Here is a 25,708-nt window from a genome sequence, read left to right as displayed (position 1 = left end):
CTTACAGATAAACCTGCCTCCAATTTTTTCAGCCCACTATGAATCCAGAATACATTTGCTGTTAAGTGAAATCCATTTTATTTTCCCTATACACTGCCCTAGTTTCATTCAGTGTGGGTCCTCAACATTGGGGGGGGGGGAGCAGGTCAAGGGGGGTATATTCTTGAATATGAGAGAAGAAAGATTAAGCTTCTCTTCCACAATTACCTGTTTCATTCTTAGCTGCAAACAGTAAAATAATTAACTAAATAATAAAACTTCTAATCAAATTCCTAACATGCATGTCCCCATAAAAACACATATCATAAATATAAATGTACAACTCACAACAAATTTTCTCCAAAAACTTTATTCAACAGAAATGATAATAATAGCCTCCAAAGTAGACTTTTGTAGAGACACATTGTGAAATTATTCTGATTTCATTTATCAGTCTCATGATGCTATTAAAAAATAAAACAAAAATAGAAATCGCCAGGGACACATGCCAAACATTACGCTGTTTCTTGTCACCTCCATCGAATAATGTCAAGAAATGATGTAACTTCATCAGTTTTAATGGCCATGTCTGTGGAGCTAAGGACAGTGTATAAACAGTTGACTTGTGGGAAAAAGAAATAAAGGAAAAACCACATGAAATATCAAAATAGCTGGCTGGCCCTCTGTGAAGCCCCAGCTCTTGTCTTACTGCTCACGACCGGCTTTCTTCAGTCAATGCCATATCCGACAGGTGTTATCCTTGCTGCCTATTAAGACAAATATCACGACGTTATTTCTTCCTATATTTTTTTCACTCTCTCTTCCTACACAAGTTGTCATTTCCTGGGTCATTGATAGTCAGGAATGTGCTCAGTGTGCGAGAGTCTCACTGCCCAGCTCAGCCACTCAGCTGGGGCATTTTGGGAGTGAGAGTCTTTCTCTTTTCATTTATTTTCTTTGCCTTTTTTTCTTTCGCATGATTCCTGTTAGTTCTACATTGGGCAAGTTCACGTCCTGCCCACACCAGCAAGGTCCATGTCATCAGAGAGCTGAAGAGGACCTGGGATTGCAATGACGCTGCCCCTCCCCTGGGCGTGTTCCCCCTGCCCTGCCCTCAAACATAGCCACCAGGTGGAAAGAAAGTGAACTTGAACATCTCCAGGTTTGGGTGTTAGCTTATGAGGGGTCAGCACATTCCACTTTGGAACATATCAAAAGGTCAATAGGTTTTTCTCATCATCAAAGTGTGAAATTTCCATCCTGCCCACACTCCCCACTACTATGACAGACACTCTTCCAAAGTGGCCTTGAAATGCTCGTCCCTGAGGGTCACCATTCACATTCCATCTGTGGAAATGACAACCCTTGCAGTAGTTCATTTCAGAGGCCAGGCACGTAGCATCAGTATAAGAAGCCTGTGAGCTGTGTGCCCTGGGAAAGCCTGTAAAACTGCACGTTCCACCTTATAAAAAGTGCCTTACATTTTTAAAAATGTAACGACCACACTGGCCAGTTTTCTTCCAGGTGTGATTCTCAGCCCATCCTCAGGCATTCAGTGAAAAAAATGCACAGCAGACACTGTCGGCCAAGAAACTAGGGCAGCTCAGTTCAAAAAAGTGATGGCTCTGCTGCTGACGAGGCAGGATGGTCACCCCCATTCTAATAGGCTCTGTCGTCCTGCAGGCCAGTATTTAGCACCTTGGGGCTTTGGGACACACTAAATAAATCCATACTTCCTTAAAAGCGTTCAGGAATTTAAGTGCCAGCACTAAAACAAGGCACAGACGCTACTTCCGTGAGCTTTCCAGCCCTTTGTGAACACGGGCTGCGGGAACAAGTATCGCAGAGCATCCTACGAAGAAACACATGGACTAGGAAAGGCAGGTCCTCTGCCCGCCGGGCCCGCCCCCTTCTGCCTAGCTTGGCAGCACCTCCCTGCAAGAGCCTCCTGAGCCTCTGTCACAGCCTCCTGCCTCTTTCCGCATCACGGGGAAGAATCTGATATTGTGTTCACCAAAAACATATGGCTCGTTATGGCATTGTTTTAGGAGTAGATACCTTTTAGTAACATGTGAAAATCATAAATCCAAAGAAAGTAACCTGCAATTTCAGAAGGCATCCATCATTTAGTAGAAAGGGGAGGTACTTTAGGGCAAAAGGGGAGATTGTGCTTAGCACCCCTGAAGTTGTATGACTACGAAGCTACCTAATCATTAGGCAATATACCAACCTTGCGTATGTGACATTGAATTTATTACATGAGTTCAGCAACTTTTTCAACTTACCACAATGGGAATCACTGAGAATTGGGCAACTGGGCTTTCTGCGCCCTCTTAGGGCACCTCTGCCGCACAGCATTGTAGCACACACTCCCTGGCAAGGCCCTTCCAGGGGCCTGGCACTAACATTGTACCATAGTCTTGTCATTTTTCTCCTTTCTGCAATCCACATTAACCTATTCTCAATCCAGTTCTTATACATTGTTGCTAATGTGGTTCATTCACAATTAACTGTTGAAGGTTGAAAAATGCTCCATCCGTGCTCTCTTCCCTAAATATTAGCACGTTGGTGGGGGACATCCAAGGAGAAAACAACATCGGTCAAAGAGCAAACCCCTCATGGGTTACAGGCCCAACTGGGGAGAACCGGGTCCCGGCTTGTCTCAGCTACTAAAATTTAACTGACATGGACTGAATATTAACCATTCAGTGCACAATGCCTGGGGAAATGTAGTAACCAGCAAGGCAGGCTGCAGAATCCTCACTTTGTCTAGGCAACGAAAATTCAAAACTCACAAAGCATTACAATCGGTGGTTGAGCTCACTTCTGTGGTTCCACAATGCAACCAAAATTAAATAACAGATATAGAACCCACCAAGATGAGCCAGGGACCCTGGAAGAGAGGTAGGAGGGAGGTGAACTCCGTTTTGGTATTCAGCTTAGGAACTCAGCCAACTTAAAAGGAAAATGAAATCTATGGTGTTCATGTCTCCCCTACCTGTGATGACTATGTTGCCTTTATAGTTGAAAGCACATGAAAAGATTTCATCAGTGTGCCCTTCAAGCACTTGGAGGCATTGGCCAGTCTGAGCATCCCAGATTCTCGCTGTTTTGTCAGAGCTGCCCGTTAGAAGACGGTTCCCTTGGGGGTTGAAAGAAATCTACAAAAGAGAAAGAAAAATACCATCACAGGTTTGCATAATAAATATTTTTAATCAGCAAAAGAAGGACATTACTATGCACCTCACACCTTCCCAGCCTGGTACGAGTGTTTATTCCCACCCAGAACAGTTCCTTCGTGATGGGAACAATACTTGAGGGACTAACATGTGCATATGAAAATTGAGACAGGAAAGTTGAATTGCCTACCCCCTCACGATTCTAAGGATAGAGACCAGGGCATCCTTATAATTTGAGTATTCCCCACCCACTTCTTTCTAAAGACTCGTGGCGTCTTTCTCCATGCAAACCAAGAGGCAGAGCTCTGAAGTGGATGAGAACACAAGTTGGGCGTCTCGATACCCAATCCCGATGCCACCTCTGCAGCCCAACTTTCTGTCATCAAAGCATACAGTTCATCCTTCAATCTGTGCCACAGAATATGCGAATATCAGGGCATGTGAGAGAGGACGTTCTGTCTATTTCTCCTCAGTATTCAGCACTGTCCATAAATATGTGCTGAGTGCCTCCGATGTGCCAGGTATCGTCAAACAGCACCTGAGCTGCAGTCAAAGAAACCCGTGGGTCTTCCACTCCTCAGGGGGCCGTGCTTATAACCCTTTCAAATTGTCAGAAGGCAGTGATTTGTGCCATCCCCTCTATGATGAAAGGTTTGATGAAGGCAGAGCCATGTCTTTTTTTTTTTTTATCACTGTGTCACCAGGGCCAAGAGCAATGACTATCACAGTGGAAGCTCTCAAAAAGCCTACGCCGAATGAATGAATGAATGAATGAATGAATGAACCCTTGGCTTGGTACTCTTTGGAAATGCCACAACTGGGTGGCAATCCAAACAGCATTATATCCTTTAAGCATAAAATGCAATAACATAGAGTCCGAGAACTCTTTATATTCACATGCACACAAAAACAGATGCAGAACTGTTGAGTAGGACATGCCAGACATGTCAATAGCTACCACGCCAGACACTCAGGACTCTGACCCACTGGCTCTCTCTTCAGCCTGTCTGCCATGACCACACTTCCTCCATCCCCCTTCCCGCACTGCCTTGGAGAGCAGTCCTCCCGTGCCAGCAAGGACCACCAGCAGCAGGTACACAAATGCAGGAGGGCTGAGAGCACAGCGGGGGGCAAAGCTGGGGACCATGGGGAGCCTTCAGAGATGTGAAGGCATCAGGTTAATGCTTTCTAAGGAAGAAGCAAATCTGATCTCAGGGAGGAGACCAAGGAACTGGTCTGAGCTGGCAGCTGAGAGTCATCACATCCCAGCCTTGTCTGAAATTTTGAGGACACAGCTTAGCCTCAGGTCACTGACTGGATGTCCCTGCTCTGTGAATAAGCTTTTGGGAGGAGTTTATATGAAATTCTAAGCTACAGCTTTGGAGTTTCAAAATAGGTCATTTTAAACTTTGTTGAGTGTTAAATATTTCCATGAAATACATCCTCGATTGCATCTAATTTACAGAACACGTGATACTTACTACACAGCATGTTTTTTGCATAATATAAACTTGTGTTGTCTACTAGAACCAGGAAAAGCATCGCATAAGCTTCTTGAAGAGCTTTAATAAGTATTTTCAGCTAACTAAACCTTTTGCTGATGGCTACAGAGAACACTGTTTATAGTTTTTGAAAGGTTTTAGAAATAATTTTGCTGAGCTTGAGGACACACTTAAAAATAAAGTCTTTAGGTAAGTGGCTTCTAGAAAGAATGAGATAATTGGAAAAAACCTTAGTACCTTGGTACCAATACACCTATTTATACTAAACATGTTGTCTATTTTTTGAACGTAAATAAATTGCTCCAAATAAGAAAGCTACTCACCTTTGAAATCTCCCCTTCATGACCTTCCAGTTTGGTGATGCATTTTCTTGTGACTGCACTGAAAACTCTTGCTGTTCCTTTTTGAGAGAAGTAGGGAAATATATATATATATATATATATATATATATATATATATATATATTAATCAGAAATACAGAACTTTGAACCACATGCCTTAAATTCTCTAAACATCTATCCCTCTGAAACACAGCTTTCTGCTGGGTTTGTCTTCTTGCCTGCAGTGAGAAGAGAGTAAATGGACCACCTCTCTAGCCCCGAACTCATGTGAAGAGATAATAGGTTCCAAGGAAGAAAAGGCTGAGAGGCAGCAATTCAGAAAGAAAAAAGATTTTAAAGGGGAAAAAAGAGGAATCAAAACAAGTCTTCAGAAGCTGAGGCTGAAATAAGCTGCAAGACGAGCATCATACACCAAATATGCGTCTAAGATTGTGGAAGGTACAAGAGTCCACCCTAACAAGAAAGAGCGGTCACCACTCAGTGAGCAAAGAGCAGCAGGCACTAGGAAATCCTTTTCAATGGAAAGAGCTAACAAAATGTTTGTTCCCTGTTGTATTCTCCCCTTCTCAGATGTATCAAGCTCATAGTAGACACTCAATAAATGATATAGGATGGATGGATGGATGGATGGATGGATGGATGGATGGATGGATGGATGGATGGATGGATGGAAGCAGCAGCATATATATTTCCTTGGAATTAAGAAATGGAGGAGTTAAATAAGCATAGAGGAAGAAAAACAGCAGTACTGAAATTGTTGTCGTAAAAATGTTAAATTTTATCTGGCCAGGTGAAAGATGCTTTCTCATTGTAAATTATAGCATTGCATAGAGGTAAAATGATCAAGGATAGAAAATTCTGGTTATTTAATTTTCATTCAAAAAGAGCAAAATACCTTAATGTTTTTACTTACCTTTCTGACCATGTCAAATTCAGGATGAAGTAGACAAAATGATAAAAACTGTTATTTTAGGATTAATGTGATTAAAGAAAAACTTGCTACTTAGTGGGACATTACAAAAGCCTTAAAGGAAAGTGACCAACTTGTTTTAAGAGTTTGTTAATTAAAAGAGAGACTATCCTGCAGAGAGTAATACTCTACATTAACAAAAAAAAGCATTTTTAAACTTTAGAAAACACAGAAATAAGATCATCTGAAACTGTAATTTTTTTAAAAAGAGAGAAATACAAATAAGACACTAAAAAAAGTCAGCCTTGAGAGTAATTCCAATGAGGAATAAAAAGGTGATATAAAGAAACAGATGTACCTGCACAGGTAACTGACGCGACGGAATGAGATCCAATTTTAAGACGGGAATGAGGAGTAAAGGCCAGAGATAGAAAAGGTTGCTCTAAACATCAAGGCTTCTTAGGAAGCACAGAATGAGGGGGGTTTACAAAACGCGACAAAAGGAAAAAAAAAAAGAGCTTTTTGAAGTAATGTCTTATCAAACAAAGAAAGAAAAGAATCACTCTAGGGCAGGGGTCGGCAAATTTTTGAGATGGAAGAGCTGCCAGGGGTCGGCAAACTGCGGCTCGCGAGCCACATGCGGCTCTTCGGGTACGTACATGTGGCTCTGAAGTAAAAGTGAAAATGAAAATAAAACTATCCTAGTTTCACTTATAAACATTTTAAAGCATATTATTCACATAGTGGTGATGTCATTTGTTACATAGGTCTCGCAAAACTTCAAGGGACAGGATTGGCTCTTGCAGGGGTCGGCGAACTTTTGAGACGGAACGTACCCAAAGAGCCGCATGTGGCTCGCGAGCCGCAGTTTGCCGACCCCTGCTATAGGGGAAATACAAGAATGTAGAGAAAACAAAACTAGAGTTGAACTTGCATTTGGTTCTTATCCATCCCTTCACATCCCTGCTTGCCTTCCCCGCCTCCAATAGCTCTGACCACCTCCTGACATTCCACATAATTTAATGTTCTGTATAATCTAACATTCCATATAAAACACATGCATGGCATTGGTCATTGTGTCCCCCTCTGCGAGCGCAGGGGTTCCTGTGTCTTTTGTTCACTGATATATCCCATGTCCCTAAAACAACTCCGGGCACAAATTAGGTACCGTACTTCAGATATATATATTTGTTGAATGGACTTTTTTGTGTAAATGAGAGTGATATTTAAAATGAAAAGGGCAGGTTAATTCCAGTTAAGAGGTGATTTTTAAAAGACAAGATCTGTGAGAAGATAAAAAAGTAAGCAGTTACTTTTAAAAATAAAATTGTGGGCCAGCTGAGTGGCGCGTTGGTTGGGAGTTGGCTTGGGACGCCAGCTCTGAGCAGCAGGGCCCCGGTTCGGATCCCACATGAAGGCCAGTGATGCTGTGCCCTCTACAGCTAAGATGCTGAACAACAGCTCAACCTGGAGCTGGACTGCCGTGAGTCGCCAGCAATGGCATAGGCTGCAGTGAGTCTGGCCAGCAGCAGATGTGAGCTGCTGTAAGCAGCTGCCCAGTGGCCAGCGACTAATCTGCCTCACCCGGGAAGAGCGCAATGATAATACCAACATGGGCCAGTGAAGCGACATCTTCCACAACTAGGCTGAAGAACAAAAGGACAGAAACTTGTCTGTTCCCCTTCCCCAATTCCCCAACACTGTTCCCCTCCCCCAATACCCCAATAAAATCTTTAAAAAATTAAAAATTAAAAATAAATAATAAAAATGTCCAGATTCAGGCTGGGTATATTCCAGGTTATAGAAAGAAGTTGTATGTATGATCAAAGGGTCACCTTTGAACAGTCCTAGTGAGAGAGAGAACAAGCATGCAAACGTAGTTTTGAAAAGGGAGACAGCGATGAAATAAAGACTGGATAATTAAAATGAATCACTGGCAAAGTAACATAATGGCATGCGTGGTCACAGGAAAATAACATGGATGTACTGCAGCATCATATGTGGTCTTCCTGGAGTTAGGCATACATAAGTGTCACACCAGCCCATGGTTATCAGTAAGATGACAAAGACACAGACATAGCATAGACTCATACGCGGTAATCAGGAACATGATGTGTAACATAGCATCACACAAGTTCATCATGAAGACTTGCTAGACATCGTAGAGCAGCACGTGTGGTTATAAAGGAGATAATGCAGATGTATTCTAGGGCCATCGACGGAGGTCAAGTTGATGAGGTCGACCTAGTGTGGCATAATGCATGGACATCGGGGAGATGACTCAAAATGTGCCATTACATATTGTGATCAAGGGGGTGATGATGACCTAGCATGACATCAGATGTGGTTGTCAAGGAGATGATGCACACATTATATAGCATCGCATGTGGTTATCAAGAGCATGGTACAGACATAGTGCAGTGACACACATGAACACCAAAAATGTGAGCAGATAGAGTTTCCATCATAGCTGCCCACCAGGGAGATGCTCTATCATGTAGAATCTTACATGTTTATCAAGCAAAGCATAAACCCCTCCCCAGATTAAATGTATGGGCAGATGACCTACCGTCAGCAGAAGCAGTTGCAATAAGCTTTCCAGTGTAATCAAAGCAGCTGTCTAGGATTTCATCATCATGGCCTGTTAATGTTGCCACACATTTTCCACTTGTAGCATCCCACAGCTGCGATTAGGAGGAGGAGGGAGAGGAGGAGGAGGAGAAAGACAAAACTACGATTTCCTGTCTAGAGTGCAAAGCAGTAGACTTTATGACATCCTTATAGCTGATTAACTAACTGTGCCAAAATCATGTGTATAATTTTCACACGTTCTGTTAATTTTACCTTGATTTGTGACTAGAGACTATAGCCAACCATCTAACAAGGCACCCTTTGGACACAGAGAGGATCCAAGACAGATATTTAGAATGAGTTTTGCAAATCTGCCATTACATTAGGGACAAATCTCAATGTGCACACTTCACTGATTGGAGTGGAAGTGTCCTCTTTTCATAACAGGGGCACCAAATGAGCAGGAGCTTGACCTACAACTACAATGCTAGGAAATGAAAAGTACATTAAGACTATAAGATATTTAGGCTGGCCAAGTGGCTTATTGGTTAAGAATTGGCATTGGAGCACAAGCTCTGAGCAGCAGGGCCGCCAGTTCGGATCCCACATGGGCCAGTGATGCTGCGCCCTCTACAGCTAAGATGGTGAACAACAGCTCGGCCTGGAGCTGGGCTGTTTTGAGTTGCAGGCAACGGTGTAGGCTGCAGTGGGCTGCCATAAGCTACTGTGAGTGGCCAGTGGCCAGTGTGAGCTGCCATGAGCCACCATGAGCGGCCATCCAAAGGCCAGTGACCAACTGCCTCGCCCGGGAAGAGCGCAATGATGGTGCCAACTTGGGCCAGTGAAGCAACGTCCTCCACAACTAGACTGAAGAACAAAAGGACAGCAACTTGTCTATTCCCTTTCCCCAATTCCCCAACGCTATTCCCTCCCCCAATTCCCCAATAAAATCTTTAAAAAAAAAAAAGACTGTAAAACATGTGATATATAATCAAATATAATTCTAGAGCATAAGCTCTTAGTAACAAAAACTGAAAGGCAGGGAAACACTGTTTAGAGACTCTTTAAAGTTTACTCTGATCAACGTTTAATAAATGGAGGGACATTGAACAAAAACAACGTGCCTTTTAGTATAAGATCTTCTAGTACATTTGAACCAATTAAAATTATTTCACCACATCATAATTCCTTTAAACTTGGGGGATCAGAAACTTGAAATTTAAAAATTACCAGTTATTATTTATAAATTAATATCTTCATTTTACAGCAGCTTGAAATGTGTTACTGTTGCAATGCATATCTGACAATAAAAAGCACAGACTTGAGAATGACAAAGCAAAGCAATTTCTGGAGCTCACCATGCAGGTTTTGTCCATAGAGCCAGTTAGTATCAGGGAGCAATCCCAGCTGAATAAGGCACTGCTGATCTCAGCACAATGCCCAATTAGCGTGTACACCTTCCTGCAAAATGGAAATGATTCAAAGACGCCTTACTTCAGGACATGCACACACGCAATGATGGCCAGCCCGTTGGCATCAGAGTATGGATTCTAGTTTTTGCAAAACACTGTCTTTGATTAAGATGGTTTTGCTGAAGCTCAAAAAGTGGCAACTACGAATTTTGTTTCCACAAAAATATACTTAAATTTAAACAATCAAAGATAACAATGTAACTTAAGACAACACTTCAGAAAGGCATGGGTAAAAAAGTAATGGAGTCGTCTGAAATTCTGGAAGTATTCTTACACCAGATGAGTGGATGCCTGGCAGTTGAGAAACTACCCGTCAGACATCTGCAGGGCCCTTCCCTCACTCTCGTTTCTTGCTGTACCCATCTTGATGGGTACCCCCCGATAATTAGCCCTTCTATCAAAATGCAGACAATGCCAAGAGTGGAGTTTTACAACACAAATAAGCTAATTTAGTTAACTTCTTAGCAACTAGGACCAAAAATAATTAGGAAGGAAGTTGAAGTTCTCAGACTAAATTAAATTTGGGGAATTAGCCAAGATTTTATTTATTCATGATATCCATGCCGACCATAATGACAAGCCATTGAAATTTGATTACCTAGCACATGGAATAAATAACAGCTATATAACCAGGCTATTACTACCATTCCTCTTGTATGCTTCTATTTGGCATTATTTGCTCACAATTCTGAGAAGTCACATATTTTTCGTGGATCAGAAATATCATTAAAGAACGAAATACACAACTTGCTTTCAGCGAGTCCTATTCCTGTGGAATCCAGGATACAGTTGATACATTTAAGATAAAACTAATAGGGCCGGCTGAGTGGCGTGATGGTTAAGAACTGGCTTGGGATGCCAGAGGGCCCCGGTTCGGATCCCACATATGAGGGCCAGTGACACTGCCCTCTACAGCTAAGATGCTGAACAACATGAACAACAGCTCAACTTGGAGCTGGGCTGTCGTGAGTCGCCGGCGACGGCGTAGGCTGCAGCCCCTGTGGCAGTGGGTTGCCATAGGCTACCGTGTGTAGCCAGCAGCCAGCGTGAGCAGCCAGCAGCCGCCGTGAGTGGCCGTCCAGAAGCCGGTGACTGATCTGCCTCGCCCGGGAAGAGCGCAATGATGGTGCCAACTTGGGCCAGTGAAGCAACGTCCTCCACAACTAGACTGAAGAACAAAACAACAGCAACTTGTCTGTTCCCCTTCCCCCAATTCCCCAGCACTGTTCCTATTCCCCAATTCCCCAATAAAAAAAACAAAACAAAACAAAAACTAATAAATAACCAAGACAGCCTTCTTAACCTTCTGACTCATGTTGACAGTTCTTAAATATGAAGACTACCTTCCAGTCGCAGTGTCCCATATTGCAACGGTGTGGTCAAAAGACCCGGTGATGATCCTGTTGCCTGAGGTGTTAAAGGACAAGCAGATGATTTCGGCCGAATGTCCCTAAAACAGAACAGACGCTCTTGTGTGTATCTTTAAAGCAAGCACTACAAAGGTACAACATCAGAGACTAAAAGAAGATGCCAGAAAAAAGCAAAGCTACATGAGAAAAAAAAGAAATTCACGGTTGGCTGGGGTAGGACTTGGGGGGCGCCTGCAAATGGGCATGAGGCCTCTTTTTGGGGTGATGGAAATGTTCTAAAACTAGATTTTGGTGATGGCTGCACAATTCCGTAGGTTTGCTAAACATGGGCAGACACTGAAAGCAAGTCTGTTTTAACTCAATAAGCCTTGAGTTGAACCTTGAGACTTGCTTGCTTGTTTGTTTGAGAAGAGTAAGGCATGTTTTGTGAAATCAGAAGGCTTCTGTCACATTGTCTTGGAACACTAAAGGCCTGTGGGTTATGGGCTAATAGTAGACGACAAGCAGAAGAAAAGCAAGTTTGTGAGAGGAAGTTAATAACTTCAAAAAAGAAAAGAAATTCTTACAATAATTTAACATGAATTGATTAATAAATATCTGCCCTGTGGCCTGACTTTCCCTGGTTACCATCAAGGGCTGACGAATCAAAACGTCTGAGACAATGGCAAGAAGCCCCTTTCCACAGTAGATTCTGCTCGGAGGAGATCCCTCATTTTCCTAATGATTTAAGTAAACTCACATAATTCCTTGTGTAAGTAATACAACAGTTTGTTTACAAATGAAATTTCTGGTTGATTCCAAATGACAAAAAGTTAAATGTAACTGAACATTAAAATTCTGATCACACAAAACAAATGTGTTCTCTGCTGGCAGACAGGTAGGCGTGCTGAGCAGGACTGGTCCCTTTGAATGCTCGGGCTTTTGTCTGAAGGAAGAGGCAGAGGCAGTGACCCACAGAAACGATGAGAACGGAGGTCAGAAAGAGGATGCATATACGAATAATGCTAGTCACTTTGATTTAAGAAAGAAAAGCCCTTGGTGTTAGTTAAAAACTGGTTTTTTTCTGTCTTTTTTTTTTAAGTCCATTTTTTAACTTCCTTAGAAAAAGCTGTCCTAGGAAAGGGGTCTCCCCCACTTTTTTTTAAAAGTCACTTATCATTTGAAAGGATCAGAAAAACGGATTTATCATCCAACAGTTCCTGCTGACGGCCATGGAGAACTGCCCCTCTTTTTGTTTGCTAGTTTGGGCTGGGCTGGGCAGAAATGGACGGCAGCAGGTCATAGGAAGGTGCTGGACGTGCGGTGGTGGTGACGGATGGGCCCCGGGGAGACACACCACCAGCACCCACGCTGCGGGCAGTGCCCTCCGGCTGCCTCCCCTCCTGCCACTCGCCTCTCGTCAGGTCAGGCTTGGTAATACATGAGGCCTCTAAGACTGGAGGGTGGAGGAGAAGCGTGCTAACCATCATTGCTTTGAGGCATCTTCTCGCCGGATTCCCCAGTTCTCCCAGCCCCCACCTACTTCGCGGTTAGCCAGGCAGTGACGATAGGGCTTGAGCTATCATTGGTATGGCTGATCGGCCGAAGGGAGTCAGAACAAAGATGGCTTCGTCTCCTGGCTTCCCCAGCACATCCATCTGATTTTGGAGCAGCCGGCAAAGCCCCTGGAACACTCTCTCGCTCTAATCTGAAAACCAATGGCTCAAAAACATCTTCTAAACTTAAGAGCTAATTTTGTAATGCAAATAAAAAGCAAACGCAAACAATAGGCTTATTCTAAGGAATGGCTAATAAAAATGCAAAACTCTTGAGGTTATTAACATTATTAACATACCTTTAACGTGAATATTTCCTCTCCGCTCTGAATGTCCCACAGTTTGGCCATTTTGTCCATACTTCCAGTAGCTACCAATGTGCTTTGAGGGTTGAATGATAGACACACCTGAATTACACGAAATGGGAGGGGTTTTAGAAAGACAGAGTTTTTAAATTGTTAATTTTATATAAAAAAAGCTTTAGGATGTAACTATCTTAGCAGATTCAGCCTAATTCTTTGTACAAATACTCAACAAAATACCAAATAGAAGTAGCCTGCTATCTACGGGTTGAATCCTGAAGCCCATGCCACCCAGCTCAGGCTTGCAGGGACACTGGCTCCTTTACCACTTCCGGACTACAGAACGAGGACAAAACCCATCACCTCAGAGAGTCATGCCATGTATCTCCATCTTCCTTGTTGCTGGCATCACAGTTCTTTCAATCATGCCCCCCTCACTTACCAAGGACTTCAGCTGTCTGCTCACAGTCTCAATTCCAAGTCCTAGGTGGCCTTCGTGTGGGCCATCCATCCAATACCCCCAGACCCATGACCCTGAGCGCCTTTTCATACTCACTCCCATGGCCTCACCCTAGAGCTTGGCGTCACCTTCTCAGGCGACTCACTACCAATGCACCAATGTCTAGTGACCTTTTTGCAGTGCTTCAACGTTCTCACTTCCTTACCATTCTCCCTCTCCAACCAGGGTGTCCTCCATCTCACTGAGATTCCTCCTTTTTCTCCTGGTCCATCATCCTCCATTCAAACGACACCCTGGAAACATCACTCCTGCCAGTGATGTTCAATCCTTCAACTGCACCCTCCGTAAGACTCCTAACAATGTGTATCAAGCTGGGATTTTATCTTACAATTATAGATAATTTTATAATAATATCAGTTATTTTAAATCTACTGTATTTGCCTTCCCTACCTCATCACTCAGCCAGGACAGCTGAAGAAAGCATAGCAGGTTGCCGTTTTGCTCACTCACGTCTTCTGTCCTCAACTGTGTCCGCAGTGCCACTCCCCACCCTCCCCCCCACCACCTAACATGCCTCTATCGCATACATTCTCCATTCTCCGCGGTTGTCCCCACTCCCGTCCCCGTCCTGCCTTAGCAGATAACCTGGCCTCCTACAACTTCCCTGAGAAAACTCACCTATCAGGTGGGAACTTCCTCACTGGCCCTCGCTTTCCCCTCATTCAACCTCAGATTCGGAGGGGACCCTTTGCCCATTCTAAGACCCCTCCTGCTGCACTCCTGGGGAGACGTGTACATCAGCTTTTCGTTTCTTCTAGACTAGATCTTTCCCAGTCTAAATATGCATGAGCTTTTTCCACATAAAAACACACCCTTCCTTGACTCCTTTCTATATTATGTCACATTCCTTGGAAAAATAGCCTCCCATCACTCACTGCTTGCCCGTCTTCCTCTCTTCAACTCTACTGAAACCGTTCTCGCTAAATGTCCAACCCAAGAGGCATGGGACGGTTTTCCTACTTAACCTCCCCAAGGCTCTTGATATTTTCTTCCTTCTTGACAGTTTGACAGCCCTCTGTTTTCATTCTTTTATCTTCTTTCATATCACTTGAAGGTTCCTCTTCTTCATCTTCCCAAGGTTCCATTAGTCTTCTCCCCATACTCTGCTTTTTCCTTTGGGAAATTTCAATTGCTTGATGGTTTCTACTGCCACTGCCAAACAGGTGCCAGAGACTCACACATCTATGTCTCCTTCGCAGACCTCGATGCTCAGTTCACACAGGCAGCTTGTGTCAACCTGTCTAAGGCACACGGGTCATAGGAAGAAAACCTGTTCCTCCTCATTCATGTACAGAATTGGCAAATGGCACTGCTAGTCATCCAAGCCTGAAGTCATAGAGTTATCCTGGGCCCCCGTTTTTCCCTTCTTGCCTCATATCTACTTGGTAACCCAGTTCTTCTCCCCCCACTACCAACTCTCTCACATTCTCCTCACCTGCCTCATGACAGGCCTTCATCATTTTTGTCTAGACTGCAACGAAGTCCCCCACTGGCCCCTGCTTCCCGACCTCCCATCTGTCCTTCATGCTGTCAAAAAATGATCTCCCCAAAGAGCAAAGCTGATCCTGCCATCTCCCAGCTGGGAAGTCTCAACAATCTGGCATTATCTACAGGGTAAAGTCCAAATTCCTTAGCATAGCACATGAGACCCTATAAATCTATAATATGACCTTGTGTGCACCCCCACACACACACTTCAATCCACACATACCCTGTGGCCTGGCTTTGAATGGGTTACGGGTTTGCCACGACACTGATGCCCTTAACCCACATAGCTGGGCAGCACAAGGAATCCTTGCCCGTCACCTCTGATCCTGGGCAGCTGGCAGCTCTCCCCAGTGCGTTGCAAATCCATATTAACATATTCTGCACAGGTCATCACAGGGGAAGGTTGGAAAGCACCGCTCTGCCACACAGAGCCACGTGCGTTCTCAGGCATGCACTGTGTACCCTGAGCCAGTGCGGGTCCCTCTGCTGGGAACACATGGGCCACTTCTTTGCAAAGTCTTTCCTGAACACCTCTCCTGGCCAAGGAGACTTCACTGTTCCCCTCTATGCCCTCAGTGAACTCCCTGCCAACTTCTAGCACACCAACAATGTGTCTTTGAACTTATTCCTTGACACCTTGACTCTCTCTATTAAATTGCAAAACACCTGAAGGGCAAGAACTAGGTCTGGTTCTAGTTGGTACCCAAGCACACAGGCCAGGGCTTACACACAGTCAATGTTCAGCAAATATTTACTGGATTGACGTTGTTGACCATGAAAACTATGGCTGTCTTCTTCAGAACTATATATAAAGAACACTTTTTCAAAATTCCAAGGGAGTGTGGAAACATGGCCACACTATGAGAACAAGGATTATGTCTTCCGTTTGACCTTGGACAAGGCACTTCTCTATGCCTCAGTATCCTCGACTGTCACATGGGAAGATAATTCCCTCTTAGGGTTGTTAAGAGGCAAAACCAAGCTAATATGTAAAGGGCTTAGGACAGTGCTTCGTGCACACTGAGCACCGTTAAGGGTCGGTTACAATTTTTCACTGCAATATCCCCAGTGTCTAGCAAAGCATCTTGAACATAGCATGATCTCTTGTTGGATGAAATACCATGAATTTAAAAGCTGACTATAAATACATTTTACTCCTAAAATAAGCAGCCTGTTTATTTTTAAAAGCTATCATTTATTCCACAGGGTGCCAATATCTCACTAATTGTTGTAAGATGTAACATAGAATTGGCCAAGGGCAAGGGCTTCGCAAGAGTCAAAGCTATTTAGAGTATCAGACTGTTTATGCAAATGGGAGTTCTAATAATATCCAGAAAACAATCAGCCTAAATATTTTACATGATATTTTGAAAAAGCTATTTCAAAAGCTATTTTAAGAGCTTCCTCAACCCTCATCGAGTCAGATTGATGGAACAGAAGAAGTCAGGTCAGCTATTGTACTCATATAGTTATCCTATTACCTGTCTACTTAGTCGATGCAGGATATCTGCAAGATATTAAAACTAGAGTAGTTTGTAAATTATGTCAAGGGCACCGCATAAAATACATTGAGAATTAACACACTGAATAGAATTTTAAAATTAATTCTAAAAATGGAACCACTACTTTCATAATGGAATCCTAAAAAGAAATAGTAACAATGTGTCCATGTAGGTTCATCAGGTGTAACAAAAGCGCCAGCACTCTTGTGGAAGGTGTTGAAAATGAGACACGCTGTGTGCGTAAGGATGGAGGGGACGGGAAGGGGGTAGTGAGTATATGGGAATATCTCTGAATCTTCCTTTCAGCTTTGCTGTGAGCCTTAACCTGCTCCAAAAGATAAAGTCTATTTTTTTAAAAAAGTAAAATAAAACAAAGGAACAGCAACAAAAAAAAATTAATAAAATCAATATACTCACTATTTCTGCTGTATGACCCCTAAACGTATGGTAACATTTTCCCGTTTCTACACTCCACAGTTTACAAGTCTTATCGAAGGACCCAGTGGCAATTTTGTCACTAAGATTAAATAAAAAAAATGTATATTTTGATATCAAATTCAACCACAGTATATGACACACTGAAATAAGACAAAAGATATTAATACAGAAATTGACTTTACTTTTAAAACAATAAGCAATCCTATTTTGTTTCAGTGGATAAGAAAATAAAGGTCTAATTTTTTAATAGCATCAGTTTATATGTTTGATTTTAAGTATTTTACATTAAAGGTATATGTTTGGAATTAAAAATACATTTTAAATTAATACAATGAATATGGTAAGATTTAGTTTAGAAAATTACTAACAAATGAAAATTCATACTGCATAATATATGTAGTATCAACACAGAAAAATTCTGTTAGTAGAACTCCTAAAACAAAAGGTAGCATTGAATTTAAAAGAATAACAATGAAAAAAATGTAAGTCCAAATAACCATATGGCTAGATAAAGTTTTAAGAAGTTAGGCAGAGAGTATCTCCTATGGAAACTGATAGCTATGTTATTCCAATTTGAACAAGGTCTTTGAACAAGAAAGAGGGTTTTGAGAGGAGACAAGATAAACACTTCAGCCCCTTTCAGACAAGGTTTCCCATATTTACTGTGGAGCAGGGCTACTGTCCACACCCAGCCGGCAGGAGGACTAGCCTGTTTAACATCTGATTGTGGAACTAAAGCATTTCTCTTTATCCCTGACCCCTAGCTGTCTTTTACAGCAAGTCATCAAATGCTCACCCAATTTGGGACCATCATTTACAGTGCAAGCTCCTTATTCAAAAAATGTGAGGGACCTTAAGACCCAAAATACGTATCCCAAAGCAAATGAATTATAAGTGCTCAGCACAGCTGCAGAATTCATATTTGTCCAGACTAACAGTAACGCCTCACTCCTCTCCTTTGTTCTCAGGCCGCTTTACATACGCGGTCAGACAATTAAGTTCGCGAACGCATCCTTGAGAAAGTGCTACATACCTCATTGCTGACTATCACTACGGTCACCTTCTAAGTACTCCCCTTGGGAAGCTATGCACCGACACCAGCCCTAGTCCACCCTTCAAAGCAATTTTGGAACTCTTTCTGGAATGGCCATCAGAGCTGTCGTCGTATTACCCTTGATGTCCTGAATGTCATCAAAATGTCTTCCTTTCAATATTTCCTTTATCTCCGGATAAAGAACGAAGTCATTGGGAGCCAGATCAGTTGAGTAGGGAGGGTGTCCCAATACAGTTATTTGTTTACTGGCTAAAAACTCCCTCACAGGCAGTGCCGTGTGAGCTGGTGCATTGTCGTGATGCAAGAGCCATGAACTGTTGGCGAAAAGTTCAGGTCGTCTAACTTTTTCACACAGCCTTTTCAGCACCTCCAAATAGTAAACTTGGCTAACTGTTTGTCCAGTTTGTACAAATTCATAATAAATAATCCCTCTGATATCGAAAAAGGTTAGCAACATCATTGTAACAAGTTCGCGAACTTAATTGTCAGACTGCATAGGACTTCTGTGGTCTCTGATACTAAAGGACAGCAAGGGCCTTTCTTGTGGACGCTCCAAGGACAGCTTGTCCTAGAATTCCCATCCACTTACTCAAGGTCCTGGGAAATCCCCACCCACCCCCACCCAAAGCATCCTAACACACAAGGCTGGCTCTCCACCCAGGCTGCTCTGGCTCTCGGCTGCAGTGTCCAGTCTCAGGCATGTCCAATCAGTGGCTGCCTCGCAACTTCTGCTCAAGATACACAGAAGGCCTTGTGAGTTCATCATTTCCCTTCTTCCATTCCCATCCTTCCTGCACCTAAAGCATGTCAGTTTCAAGTTGCTGCTGTTTCTTCATCAATTTTTGTTCTACCACATACTGTTCTCTACACCACATTATAAAAGATAATACTAATTCCAATTGTTTTTAGAATTACTTTTTTGAGTCAAAGCTTACTCCTGACCTAATGTATAAAACAGATAAACACTAAACTAGTTGAAGTTCCTCTCTCTCTCTCTCTCTCTCTCTCTCTCACACACACACACACACACACACACACACACACACTTCCTCTTATTCTTTGGCAACTGTCCTGAACTCACTCTGCTAAAATCCCAATGCCCCAAAGTGCAGTGAGAAACAATGCTCTAGCCCACACATAAATCACCAAATAACTATGTAATTGGACAAGTGGATTTTTCACCAGGGGTTCTTGGTACAATCCAACAGGAGGGCAAACGAGTGAGGACTGTTCCTCCATTTCCAAAAGCCTGATTCTCAAATAGATATCCAAAAATACGTCTGTTAGGTAGACTATTAAAGGATATGGTATTATAAAAAAATATACTTTCAAAATCCTTCAAATAACACTGCAATTAAAAGCAGGAATTATACTAGAGGTAAAATAGTATCATTTATAATTTCAATAAAATCTTTCTCTCCCACAAGGTGGTATAATAAAGTATCGTAAGCATTATCATTCTCTACAATGTAAAAAAAATGCATACATCAAAGTTAAACTTCCTGTAAGTTAATTGGAATATTTAATCATTTTAATGTACCAATTAAGTTTGATTGTGCCATCACAATTAACATGTTTTAAAAGTGCATATTACATTTTCAAAAGCTACGATGACATTAGCAAACTATTAATAGATACTGAGATTTTTAACTTTGTGGTATAAAATGTCTACTCTATGTGCATCAGATTTTTATAAAATACCTTTTATTGCCTCTGCCACTGTCCTAGACTAAGTTTCCATCATCTCACACATGTATTCTTTTATCTGCCTTAACTGATCCCCTTGCCCCGTCTTTCTTCCCACCCCCAAACCTTCTGCTCCCCACTCTCTGCCAGAGCAACCCTGAAATAGCACTCGTTGTGGGATGCCTTTGTTCACAAACCTTTCGTAGCAACTCAGTCCTGCAGAACCGAGCTCAAACTACACAGACAGCGCTGACCTCCCCCACTTCCATTTCTCAACATGAAATGTTCACTAGAGAGCCTGGGGCCATTGGGCGAGCCTGACAAAGTCCCTCCTAAACTACTGCTTTAGCCACATATCACCCCTAAAGACCTTACCAGGGGGGTTATCCGATCCTTAGCTTTTAAATGATTCACTGTTTTGCTCTAGTCATCATAACACTATAGGAAAAGGGCCGTATTTATTGAACCAGCTTGGCTAATGGAAAAAGTCAGTCAAAGTGGGCAATCGTGAAGAGACGCACGTGTTAAAATTTTTTACTCAAATATATACAGGTGCCCGTTCATTTGCTAATCTTCTGGGTCAGCTAATTGGAGTTCATGGTCTGTCTTACAGAAACCACAGCCAACCTCTACGATTCCTAATTTTTTCTTTCAAATGAATGATCACTTAAGCATACTTGCAGAACAACCTGAGTACAGACGTTTTCTAAATGTTCACAATGTGTTTTCTAGTTTTTACGTTGATCTCATCTACAACTGCATTTAGTAACAATGCTTTCAAGTATTTACCTCTTCTATACTCTCACAGAAAACAACAGCTTTATTTTCACACTCATATTTCATTAGTGTAAGCAATATTTTGTTAAGTTCATACTAAATTACATAATTACAAATCGAAAGCACATCAAACATAGCAGGTTTATGGACAAATAAGTTGACTCTTGGTGGGCTTAGAACCGAGCCAGCGGGCAGAGAAGATAAGCATTGCACTGTTAACCTACACTGCAATGGCTACACGCATTCAGGGAGCCAAGGGTGTCAGTATGTGCCGTGCAGAAGGACAGGCAGAGAACGGTGCTTCATCTGTTGAATGGGTTAACGACACATTGGTTTAAAAATGCTTCTATTGTGTTTGGTGCTGGTACTTAGCATGTAGCTATACGCATTTCTTTTCTACCCAGTGAGACCATAGACTAGCTTCTACACAAAGTAAACATGTTGTGTAGGTGTGTCACCTCCTCCTAACGCATCAGCCCAGTGCCATAAACATCAGTAGGAGCTGCCTGTCAGGAAAGTCCAAGGGTACAGCCAGCCCTGCCTGGGCTGGGACTCTCACTGTCCTCTTTACTACCGTCTGATCCTGGGAAGGGGACTTGAACTTTGTGTCATTTACATGAGGACAGCAATATCGATGCCACACTCTTTCGAGCATTGAAGGAGATATTTCAAAGGCTTTCAAAGCACACGCCAGGCACTCAGTAAAGTTTAGTTCTCTGTCTTCTTCCTCCACTCCCCCAATAGAGGGAGGGAGAGGTGAACACATGAATTCACGGCTTAATAGGAATAAGTGAATGAGTGAATGCTTTCTTACCCATAGGGGTTGTTGAACGCTATGGCATAAACCACATTCCTGTGGCCCTCCAGCGTGTGAAGCTCCTCTCCAGACGCCGTGTCCCAGAGTTTGCACGTCCGGTCATAGCTTCCTGTGATGAAGCTAACGCACGGAATAGAAAGAAATCGCAAGGGGAGAAGAGCTGTGTGTCAATCAAGACCTCGTTTGTTTACCTGCAAAATTCATCTCGCTCTTTACAATGGAAATTGTGTGTGCGGAACAGACAGTTAAACTGGGAGCAATAGCTAAACCCTCTGACTTAGAAACTTTCCAGTTCTCTCCCAAAAACCAAAAAGGGGTCACTCGCTGAAATAAAGAGTAATCCTGCCAATAATCATTCTTATACTATAAATAATTATATAACTCAGTGATGCTAATAATCAGTTCCATTTTCTGAGGCGCTAAAAGATAAATAGTATTTTTCTTCCAGTGGGTCAGACCATAAAATCTTAGTATCATCTTTGACTGCTCTTTCTGCCTCACATCCTACACACCATCTATTAGTAATTTCTGTTACCTCAACCCCAAAACCCATCTCGGCCCTGGTCATTCTCACGACACCTCCATTGCCTCCGTCTCTTGCCTCAACAAATGAAACCAATGAATGGGTCGTGGCTCACACATGGTCCTTACAAATCGATTTTGGAGTTAATTTTTTTAAACTTCCTCAAATGGCTTCTTAGAAAGCTAGAGGAAAATTCCAACTTCTGCTCCCGGTCCACAAGGCCAGCTGCCCTGGTTTCCTCTGGGACTTCAATGTGTCCCCAAGAACGGGATTGTTTCTTTTGTACATGCTAGTCTTTCTATCCTCCTGGTTCACCGCCATCACCCCCAGGACCTGGAACACGACTGGCGCATAATACATGTTCAATAAATGGCTGCTTCAGGGGCTGGCCGAGTGGCTCAGTTGGTTAAGAGCTTGCTCAAGAGTTTGAGCTCTGAGCAACAGCGGTTTGATTGCCGGCCCAAGCTGAGCTGCCGCTGAGCTGCCAACAAGTGGCAGGATGGCTCAGCTAAAAAATAAATAAATAAATAAATAAATAAATAAATAAATAAATAAATAAATAATAAATAAATAAATGGTTGTTTCAAGTTTAACAGTCCTTTAACATGACCATTCTATTACAGGAATAATTAGCATATTGATATCTAATATTTGAAAGTAAAATAATAGTGTATGAGTTTTTCCTTAAATATTCCTTTAGGAAAGATAGTATCCCAACACAGAAAAAAAACCAAAAAACGCACAAAATTGAAAAGCCAGTCTCAATGTCAAGAGGTAATGATAAAAGGTGAAAATAAATTCTGGTTTCTAAACCCAACTAAATAGGAAGGCAGTGTACCATTCATTCTCCTCTAGGCATGTTCTTCCTAACTTCTTTGGGAATGTAAACTGGTACCATCATTATGGAAGACAGCATGGTGTTTCCCTCAAAAATTAAAAATTTAACTACCACATGATCCAGCAGCCCCACTTTTGGGTATATAGCCAAAGGAAATGAAATCAGGGTCTCATAGAGATATCTGCACCCCCATTCATTGCACAATACCAAGACCTGGAAACAACGTGTTTGTCAAGGAATGGGTAAAGAAAATGTGATATATATACATACACACACACACACACACACACACACATTTAATGGAATATTACTCAGCCATGAGAAAGAAGGAAATCCAGCCATTTGCGACAACATGGGTGAGCCTAGACCACATTATGTTAAGTGAGACAAACAGACACAGAAGCAAAAATACTGTATGACCTCACTTTTATGTGGAATCTAAAAAAAAAAAAGGTCAAACTCATAGAAGCAGAGAGTAGAACAGTAAATACCACGGGGCTGGAAAGCAAGAGGAATGAAAAGATGTTGGTTAACGGGTACAAAGTTGCAGTTATGCAGATGAATAAGTCTAGAGATCTAATGCACAGGCATGGCGACTATGGTTAATAATACTGTATTGAATGCTGGAAATTTGCTAAAAGAACAGATTTCAGGTATTTTCTTCACCAAAAAAAAAAAAAGTGTCAACTCTGAGGAGGTAACATTTTGATTAGCTTGGTTGTAGTAATTATTTTACTACATATATGTATATCAAATCATCTGTTGTACATCTCAAATATATACAGCTTTTATTTTTAAAATTTACCCCTCAATTGTTAAAAATAGAAATAAAGAATAGAAATAGAAATAGAAATGAATATGTAGAGCACAGAGGATTCTTAGGGTAGTAAAACTGTTCTGTTGGGTTGTCGGAAAAGTCATGACATATTTTTTCTGTTTTTCACCGCAAAAATGCCTCATGACTTTTCCGACAGCCCAGTATATGACACCATACTGGTGGATACATGGCATTATACATTTGTCAACCTACACAATGTACGAACCCAGGAGTGAACCCTAAGTAAACTATAAACTTTGACAATGTAGGCTAATCAACTGTAACAAATGTGCAACTCTTCGAGGGATCTTTACAGTGGAGAAGGTTGTGGGTGTGTGTAGGCAGGAGGTATGTGGGAAATCTCTGTACATTCTAGTCAATTTTCCTGTAAACCTAAAACTGCTTTTAAAAAATAAATTCTAGGGCCAGCCGAGTGGCGCAATGGTTAACAACTGGCTTGGGACTCCAGAGGGCCCCGGTTCAGATCCCATATATGAGGGCCAGTGACACTGCCCTCCACAGCTAAGATGCTGAACAACAGCTCAACCTGGAGCTGGGCTGCTGAGTCGCTGGTGATGGCGTAGGCTGCAGCCCCTGTGGCAGTGGGTTGCCATGGGCTACCGTATGTAGCCAGCAGCCAGCATGAGCGGCTTCTGAAGCCAGCGACTGATCTGCCTCGCCCAGGAAGAGCGCAATGATGGTGCCAACTTGGGCCAGAGAAGCAACGTCCTCCACAACTAGACTGAAGAACAAAAACAGCAGCAACTTGTCTGTTCCCCTTCCCCAATTCCCAAGCGCTGTTCCCATCCCCCCAATTCCCCAATAAAAATCTTTAAATAAATAATAATAAATAATAATAATAATAATTAATTAATTCTAATAATTTTTTTAAAGAAATAGAAAACCTTACCAAGAGCCCGATTTATTAAGTGCAACATTAGTCAGTGGCAATATGTGTGCTCTGAGAACCTTCAATGGAAATAGAAAAAAAAAATTTGTTTTAAACTCAAACAAAATTAAGTTTAATTCATTAATTTTAACTTCAAACCAATGAAGACATTCAAGTTTGTGTTAATTATATGTAATATACGGACAATATCTAATATCTGAAAAAATGAGAAAAATACATTGTACCTTTTATTACTAAGACTGATGATACATTTGGTAGTTACAAATAGTCATAAGAACATAATTAGATCTGTATTTTCCATCAATATGCCTTTAAGATGCATTTTTGCTATAAATAAAATATCAAATAGCACTAATTTATAACATTTTCTTTCGCATATATTATTACTTTTTGAATCCTAAAGCTCCTTTAGAATCAGGATATGTCTCATTTTAGTTATCTACGTTATCTAGCGCCTAGTGGAGGCTCAGTATTTATTGAATGAATGTGTATAAACTAAATAGTCTATTTATAGAGTAACTGGAGGCACTGGGATTGTCCTACTTATGTCTGCTACCAGAGTGTAACTACTATTAATTGTGTCCCCTCTCTCTATCAAAAATGTTCCCTTTGAAGGATAAATTACAAGGTCACGTTAGTTATAAAGCTCACATTTTAAGCTAAATAGTGCCATCTGCTGGAAACAGCTATATTACAAGAGTAAACTCATTTCAGTATATCAAACGGATGAATACAAAAGATTGCATGGATATTTTGTATTAGAATATGCTGAGTACATAAATATTTTATTATAATTATGTTTAAATCATAAAAAGAAAATAAGTGTAATATGGAGCTATTCTAGAATAAACTATTAAATATTGTTAAATAATAAAGAAAAATAAAATCTCTACTTGAAGTAATAAAGGACTGCATTAGTTACATTTTTAACTTAATAATCAAAAACCATAGAGGGGCCAGCCGAGTGGCTCAGTTGGTTAAGAGCTCGCTCAAGAGTTTGAGCTCTGAGCAAGAGCGGTTCAAGTCCAGCCCGAGCTGAGCAGCCGCTGAGCTGCAAAAAAAAAAAAAAAAAAAAAAAAAAAAAAAAAAAAAAAAAAAGCACATTTACACTGCATTAAAATTTTTATATAAGCACTAGAGTTCTCATGGTGATCACTTCATAAGGTATATAAATGTC

At 41.7% G+C, this 25,708-nt stretch overlaps 1 protein-coding gene across 2 annotated transcripts in view; it reads right to left on the bottom strand.

Moving 5' to 3' along the window:
- Positions 1 to 342: 342 nt before the first annotated feature.
- The window catches only part of DAW1 (dynein assembly factor with WD repeats 1), a 51,687-nt gene continuing 26,321 nt past the window's right edge, over positions 343 to 25,708 (bottom strand). Inside the window, exons 3-11 of one of the 2 annotated variants that reach the window (XM_019657053.1) lie at positions 21,441 to 21,563; positions 17,089 to 17,188; positions 13,159 to 13,266; positions 11,298 to 11,404; positions 9,841 to 9,943; positions 8,481 to 8,595; positions 4,984 to 5,060; positions 2,978 to 3,140; positions 343 to 746 (exon numbers count right to left, since the gene is read on the bottom strand). In XM_019657053.1, coding sequence (XP_019512598.1) covers positions 712 to 746; positions 2,978 to 3,140; positions 4,984 to 5,060; positions 8,481 to 8,595; positions 9,841 to 9,943; positions 11,298 to 11,404; positions 13,159 to 13,266; positions 17,089 to 17,188; positions 21,441 to 21,563 — 931 coding nt within the window. In that variant the 3' untranslated portion in view covers positions 343 to 711. The remainder of the gene's footprint in view (positions 747 to 2,977; positions 3,141 to 4,983; positions 5,061 to 8,480; positions 8,596 to 9,840; positions 9,944 to 11,297; positions 11,405 to 13,158; positions 13,267 to 17,088; positions 17,189 to 21,440; positions 21,564 to 25,708) is intronic. The other variant, XM_019657054.1, reaches the window with a different exon arrangement.

The sequence above is a fragment of the Hipposideros armiger genome, unplaced genomic scaffold (genome assembly GCF_001890085.2).
Source record: "Hipposideros armiger isolate ML-2016 unplaced genomic scaffold, ASM189008v1 scaffold_273, whole genome shotgun sequence".
In the NCBI taxonomy this organism is placed as follows: Eukaryota; Metazoa; Chordata; class Mammalia; order Chiroptera; family Hipposideridae; genus Hipposideros; species Hipposideros armiger.
This window is presented reverse-complemented; position numbering and strand designations above follow the sequence as displayed.